At 43.9% G+C, this 6,893-nt stretch overlaps 1 protein-coding gene across 1 annotated transcript; it reads right to left on the bottom strand.

Annotated features, from left to right (window-relative positions):
• Positions 1–3,514: 3,514 nt before the first annotated feature.
• On the bottom strand, positions 3,515–5,110 carry LOC112238019 (dexamethasone-induced Ras-related protein 1-like). The gene is made up of 2 exons (XM_042319022.1): positions 4,750–5,110; positions 3,515–4,534 (listed from the first exon to the last, which is right to left on the bottom strand). Exons 1-2 carry the CDS (start codon positions 5,006–5,008, stop codon positions 4,005–4,007), a joined length of 789 nt encoding a protein of 262 aa, XP_042174956.1. The 5' UTR covers positions 5,009–5,110; the 3' UTR covers positions 3,515–4,004.
• Between the last annotated feature and the right edge of the window lie 1,783 nt (positions 5,111–6,893).

Genomic DNA, 6,893 nt, shown 5'->3' with positions numbered 1-6,893 from the left:
AGCAACAACATTTTAATAAATCTAACCTCCCCCTGACAGCAGGAACCATCTTATCAGCAAGTAAAAACTCAGAAGTGGGTTTGACCGAAACTTGACCTTTCATCAGAAGTATAGGTTCATGACAAGGTGAACAAGTGTAAGTATCTTCTGACAAGGGACTGGTTTCATCAGGTCTGTGGCAGCCTTGTGTTCTCGGAGAACCAGATAACCATGGTGGGATCCAGACAGGAGTCTGAATGTAGACGCCTTCTGATAGTGTCTGAAGGCCACAACACTCAAAACAGGTTTTAACACACACACCGAGGTCTCCTGAAGAGGAGACCTTACAGATTATCATAATGTAATTTATGAACCCTTTAAAAGGTATAATGCCGTGTTTTAACCCTCTTTAACAACATGATCATTATTATTATTAAATTCAAGTCAGCAGCACTTAATTATTGTCATAATGTTGTATTAATGCTTTATCAGTACAGTTTTGATGTTGAGGGAATATGTGTCCTTATAGATGCCTCTATCCAACAACGATAGGGCTGCACGGTTCAGGGCCTGGAAGACCTCAGATCCTCTAGTTAGGGAAGAGTCACTTTTGAGCAGGAAAGCAAGGTATTATAGTGGTCATGCAGTTAAGTGACAAGTGCAGTTCAGTAACCAGCAAACCTGAATTATGACTAAGTTCAGTTAGGTTCACACTCATTTGCAGTAGGCTAGATCTTTTATCTTCAATACAACGTATGAGTTTCAGACTAAGCTGTGGGTTTTGTACCCATGTTTGTTTATTTCGTTATGCCGCTGGTTTTACAATTAAACTGCTCCGGCTATTACCTAGTTCTGCTCTCCTGTGTCTGACTTCCCTGCCACCAGTTTCGCACCCCTTACAGAATTCCTCACCAACCATATGGAGTCAGCAGGAGCAGGTGCCCGTGGTATTGGTATAGGGGTCGAGGAGCGCGCCGTGGAGCAAGAGGTGATGATCCACCATCTCGGCGCTGCCCTGGACCGCATTGTCCAAACCATAGACCGCTGGGAGAGACAGGGAGTTCCTCCAGCGCCTCCCCCAGCACAACATGGGCCTACGCTACTCACTCCCCCTGCACCCGGTTCCAGTGGGATTCGCCTCACTCTCCGCGGGGAATACGATGGGACGGCTGCCCGCTGCTAGGGTTTCCTGCTGCAGTTGGATTTATACCTGGCAACCGTCCACCCGGCTCTTTTGGGCTGTGAGAGAGTGTCCGCCCTCGTCTCATATCTCTCGGGGAAAGCCCTGGAGTGGGCCAACGCCGTGTGGGTGGAAGGAGATGCGGTGCTGTACCACTTTCAGGAGTTCATCCGTCGTTTCTGGGCAGTCTTCGACCACCCGCCCGAGGGCAGAGCAGAGAGTGAACCTCTTTTGTGCACAGGAGTTCGCTATGGACTTTCAGAGCGGGATGGAACGACAGGGCCCTGATCGACCACTATTGCTGTAGTTTGCGCAAGGAAGTTTGTCAAGAGTTGGCCTGCAGGGACACCACCCTTACCTTCGACCGGCTGGTGGACCTGTCCATTCGGCTGGATAACCTGCTGGCTCAGATGTCCAGATCGGGGTCTGTTGGTTCCATCCCCCAGCACCACCGCTCCGATGCCCATGGAGTTGGGAGGTGCTGCGCTCAGGAAGATCGGAGGAGGTTCCGTCTCAGGCACCATCTGTGGCCACAGAGGTCACACTGCCGGTCGGTGCTGCGTTGGTTCCTCTGGGGGTCGAGGCAGCAGACAGGGCACTCCGGCGTCACCCCAGGTGAGAAGGCACCATTCTCACCCAGAGCCCTCTGTTGCAAACAGAGTAGCGGGTACAGTTACCCGCTACCTCTTATTGCCATGGCAATTGAGTCAATGCACAGGGTGTGCTTCTTCACCAAACTTGATCTCAGGAGTGCTTACAACCTGGTGCGGATCCGGGAGGTAGACGAGTGAAAGACAGCTTTCAGTACGACCTCAGGGCATTATGAGTACCTCGTCATGCCTTACGGGTTGATGAATATTCATCATTGACCCAATAACTTTATTTGTATTAATAACCAATGTACAGTTGGAAGCTTTAGCTTAGTCTTTGCTTGGTTAAAGCCCCGCCTTATCTCAGCTCACTGGTCACCATAGCAGCACCCACCCGTAGCATGTGCTCCAGCAGGTATATTTCACTGGTCAGCCCTAAGCCAATTCCTTGTTTGGTTGCCTTTCCTTCCAGTTCTCCACTGCCAATGACTGGAACGAATTGCAAAAGTCACTGAAGTTGGAGACTCATAGCTCCCTTACTAGCTTTAAGCGCTAGCTGTCAAAGCAGCTCACAGATCACTACACCTGTATATAGCCCATCTGTAAATATCCCATCCAACTACCTCATCCCCATACTGTTATTTATTTTTTGCTCCTTTGCACCCCAGTATCTCTACTTGCACATTCATCTTCTGCTCATCTATCACTCCAGTGTTTAATTGCTAAATTGTAATTATTTCGCCACTAATGCCCATTTATTCCATTACCTCCCTTATCTTACCTCATTTGCACACACTGTATATAGACTTTTCTATTGTGTTACTGACTGTATGTTTGTTTATTCCATGTGTAACTGTGTTGTTTGTGTCGCATTACTTTGCTTTATCTTGGCCAGGTCGCAGTTGTAAATGAGAACTTGTTCTCAACTGGCCTACATGGGATAAATAAAGGTGAAATAAAAAAATGTTTTAAAAAAACAGTTGGAAGATCTGACTAACCTCTCATATTAATGTGTCAAGACTAGCTAGGCAGACTTAATGAAGTGGTATTTTTAGAATAATTATAACTATTGCGAGTGCTACTGTCGTCATAGATACTGTAGCTTCTGACTGCAGGCTTATTATATGCACTGTAGATGGGGAGGTTTATCAAAGTAATGTCTCAAGAAGAGACTGTCTGGATGTGAGCATGTCACCCAGACATCTCACTTTCACACTGATTTTCTCCTCTGATGCCATCATCCAGACAAATGAAATGCTAATTTATTCACAAATTAGTACTCTAGAGAACTATCATCAACTGCTCTTCTCAGTCATCTATTTTTAACCCAAGATAAATGGTTCAATATTTTTCTCATAATCGTTGTACAACTCCAGCTGCACAGAGTAAAATTTAGTGAACATTTGGGCCATATTGTCACCTAAATCACTTAAATCTACCTCAATCAGTGTAGATGAAGGGGAGGAGACAGGTTAAAGAAGGATTTTTAAGCCTTGAGACATGGATTGTGTATGTGTGCCATTCAGAGGGTGAATGGGCAAGACAAAATATTTAAGTGCCTTTGAAAGGACGGGGGGTGCAACTAAATATTAGGAAGGTGTTCTTAATGTTTTGCAAACTTAGTGTACTTCAAAAATTAATTTTAGGCAATACTTGTAATTTAATGTATAAATAAATGTAATTTCACTGAGAAGATCTGAGAATATCCTTATTTACCATCCATGTTAATATACAAGCACAATAAAAAGGATGACAGACATGGTAATATAGTTGTCAAATGGTTTTATTTTCTCTTCATGTTTCTTTCTTTGTAAAAAGTAAACGATGACAGAATAATAAATATACATTCATAGATTTGTTCAGAATGCAATAAGTGTTCAAGTTCATTTCCATGTAAAACATAATAAAATGCTAAGTGTAAACAAGAGTCACAACATTGGTGAAGGCTCCATTCTCCATTCAGTAGAGGCAGATTTTACAGCATGTTGTTGACAAGAATAGGCTACCTCACTGTAGGTTCTCTAAAGCTACATCCCTTTTCAGAGTCCTGACTCCACAGGGACATTTCTGACGGACTGACCATGTCATGCACCTTCTCGGCGAGTCCTGGCATGGTTTGGGATACACACCCGTTTCTGTCACTGCGCCCTGGGGTGCTGTTATCCTGAACTCCGCACACTGGCGAGAAGCCTAGCGGGTATCATTCCTATCGTTTTATTTCGTTATAATTATCCTGCACATTGTCAGTAAATTGCTTAGCTGATGGTGCAACTCTGTTTGCTCTGTCCGCCGCCGATAGCTTTTTCTTTTATGTACCTCAAGTCACTGTGCACGCTTGGTCGGCGCGCGAACGGCTCCACAATCCCGTATGCCTCGCCGTCTTTGTATTTCTTATTTCTGAAAGATTTTCTCCTGCTGTTTTGCAGTACTTCGCAGTACTGTAAGGAAACTTTGCGGTGAGAGTCCGGGCTCATCTCGTTGGGCAGTTTAGCCATGGTAAAAAGAGTCTGAAACATCTGGTCGACATTAGTGTTCCGTTTTGCAGAGATCTCATAGTAGGCACACTGTTCATCACCAGCCACCAGCTGCTCAATCTCCTCATTCTGAACCTCCCGGTTAAACTCCCGGTCACACTTGTTCCCGCAGATAACGATCGGGACATCCACGTTCTCTTTGGTTTTGTTTTTCAGGCAGGACTTGGTCTCGTAAATTTGACGCTTCAGGCGCTGGACCTCTTGGAAGGACTCTCTGTTATCCAGACTGAACACCAGGATGAAAACGTCACCTGAAAGACCAAGGGAAAGCACATTAATATCACAGCTGAAAAGGTCCATAATTACATAGGCCTAGGCTAAATGTGTACAAGAAAAGTGTTGCATATAGCATTACTGCATGCATGATTTATTAAAACATCCCATACATATCATTTCGATGTAGCTATAAATTCCAGTGTAGCTTTCATTCATATTATTTGTTTTGTTAGTTCACAGTTAAGCTTACCAGTAAGGATAGAGAGTCTCCTCATAGCGGGGAAGGGATGGTTTCCAGAGGTGTCCAGAATGTCCAACTGGTACGCATCTCCCCGAATGCAGTATAATTTTCTATGAAAGTCCTCTATGGTCGGCGTGTACTGGTCCTCGACTCTTTCGTTCAGAAACCGACAGATGATGGCCGTCTTGCCAACTTTTGTAGAGCCCAGAATCACCATCCGGTGGCAATTTTTGGCCGGGATGTTAAACTCGTTCTCGGAAGGAGACATGTTATTTTTCTTTGAGCACCGATGTGTGTCTTTGGTGCGAAGGCGAGATAATGAATGCAACCACTAATAGTCTAGAGGGATCTTGTCTGTTTGGAAGCGCTGCTGCTTTGCTGAATCTGAGGAAGAGCGCGACTGGGTATATATAGGTGATGCTGACCACTCCTCCTAGGCGCGTCATGCATTACGCATTGGTCTGACGGGAGAAAGTTTGTGGTTATTATGATGCTCTTGTTGTTGCCTCCGTCTGCCTAGTCCGTATGTATGAGCAGACAGTAATTATATAAACTGTTTAGAGAAAAATAAAAAATGATTTATGTGTAAAACAATATAAATATCGGCCTACCTAAAAACTCAAGCATAGATAATGTTTTTGTTGCTGAGTTCAATTCATACATACGAATATGTCTATTAACATAATAACCATAGTCCAAAGTTGTTTTCATAAATATAAATGCCAAATCATAATATGGTCAATCTCCTCTTTTGGTGGGGACTCAAGGGTCCCACAAAATGGCGTAATCTACCATGGCAATAACATGTATTTTGCAAACGCAATACCCCTCAAACAGGACAAATACTCAAGATGATAGTGTCTTTATTTTGGTAATGATTATTATTATGATGGCCCGTGTGCATTATTGTATGCAAATCATTATTATTGTGTGCAAAGGTTACTACGAATCACAATAGTTAATTTGCATAGGCTTATTTCATGTCAACAACACAGTTGACTGCCAAGAAGAAATGAACATACACCGTCGTTCACTCTGTTTCACGAGACATCTAGATTGTTGTAAACTGCTGTGAAAACCATCGGTGTATAGCTCGCGCTACGCAATGAAGGAGCGCACCCCGGATTTCGGCCACGTGTTTGTAGACCGCAAGATGGCACTGGAACTAGAAAGGGTTTTTGTTTTGTCCGAGCAGTTGCATACAACTCAACACAATGAGCTTGAGGCGAGCACCCCAACGCAGGACAACAGTAATATGCTTAATATCATCAGCAAAAATTCATCAAAAATTATACCTTATACAACATACTATATGTGTATCCACAGAGGCTTATGGTCATGATAAATACACAAATATGTATCATATCAACTGAGTCACCAATAATTCAAAGGGTTTTGACTCTTGAGTCTTTCTCCACACTTGGGTAAATGAACTGAAATTAAGTCCACTAAAGCATGCCTGCATTTTCCAAACAATGTGATAGCAGATTTGGATAATTTTCTGCAACCTAAACTGCATGAAACCTCAGCCTAGTAGTCCAAATGAATGTGACATGGACACCCACTTTATATAACCCTTGGATAGCATGGATACAGACTATGGCAGTTGAGGAAACTGAAACTAGCTGAACTCACACCGTTTTCACAGAGGTAACACGTGATCAGTGCTGAGCTCTGGGTAGGTTATAGTTGTCTGTGATCTTCTGGGCACAGTTTTTAAAAAGGTATCTATCAGGATTTAGTCTATCGGATAGTATTAAATGCCTAACAAATAGAATGAATAGTACAGGGTCCCCATTCAAGTCAACAATTTGTCCCTTCTATTCATTCTATTTTTATGCAGTTAATCCTATCCGATAGGCAAGAGGTCAAGGTAATGAAACACCCACCTCACAGGAAGCAGTAGGCCATCTAACAGGAGGCAGTAGGCCATCTAACAGGAGGCAGCAGGCCATCTAACAGGAGGCAGTAGGCCATCTAACAGAAGGCAGCAGGTCATCTAACAGGAGGCAGCAGGCCATCTAACAGGAGGCAGCAGGTCATCTAACAGGAGGCAGCAGGCCATCTAACAGGAGGCAGTAGGCCATCTAACAGGAGGCAGCAGGCCATCTAACAGGAGGCAGTAGGCCATCTAACAGGAAGCAGTAGGCCAT

Source organism: Oncorhynchus tshawytscha, unplaced genomic scaffold (genome assembly GCF_018296145.1).
Source record: "Oncorhynchus tshawytscha isolate Ot180627B unplaced genomic scaffold, Otsh_v2.0 Un_scaffold_12182_pilon_pilon, whole genome shotgun sequence".
In the NCBI taxonomy this organism is placed as follows: domain Eukaryota; kingdom Metazoa; phylum Chordata; class Actinopteri; order Salmoniformes; family Salmonidae; genus Oncorhynchus; species Oncorhynchus tshawytscha.
This window is presented reverse-complemented; position numbering and strand designations above follow the sequence as displayed.

Bases quoted from the DNA above. Each gene is read 5' to 3' on its own strand.
- LOC112238019 (XM_042319022.1), bottom strand. From the start codon at position 5,008: ATGTCTCCTTCCGAGAACGAGTTTAACATCCCGGCCAAAAATTGCCAC. The intron at 4,535-4,749 runs GTAAGCTTAACT...TTGGTCTTTCAG, and splicing joins GAGACTCTCTATCCTTACTG to GTGACGTTTTCATCCTGGTG.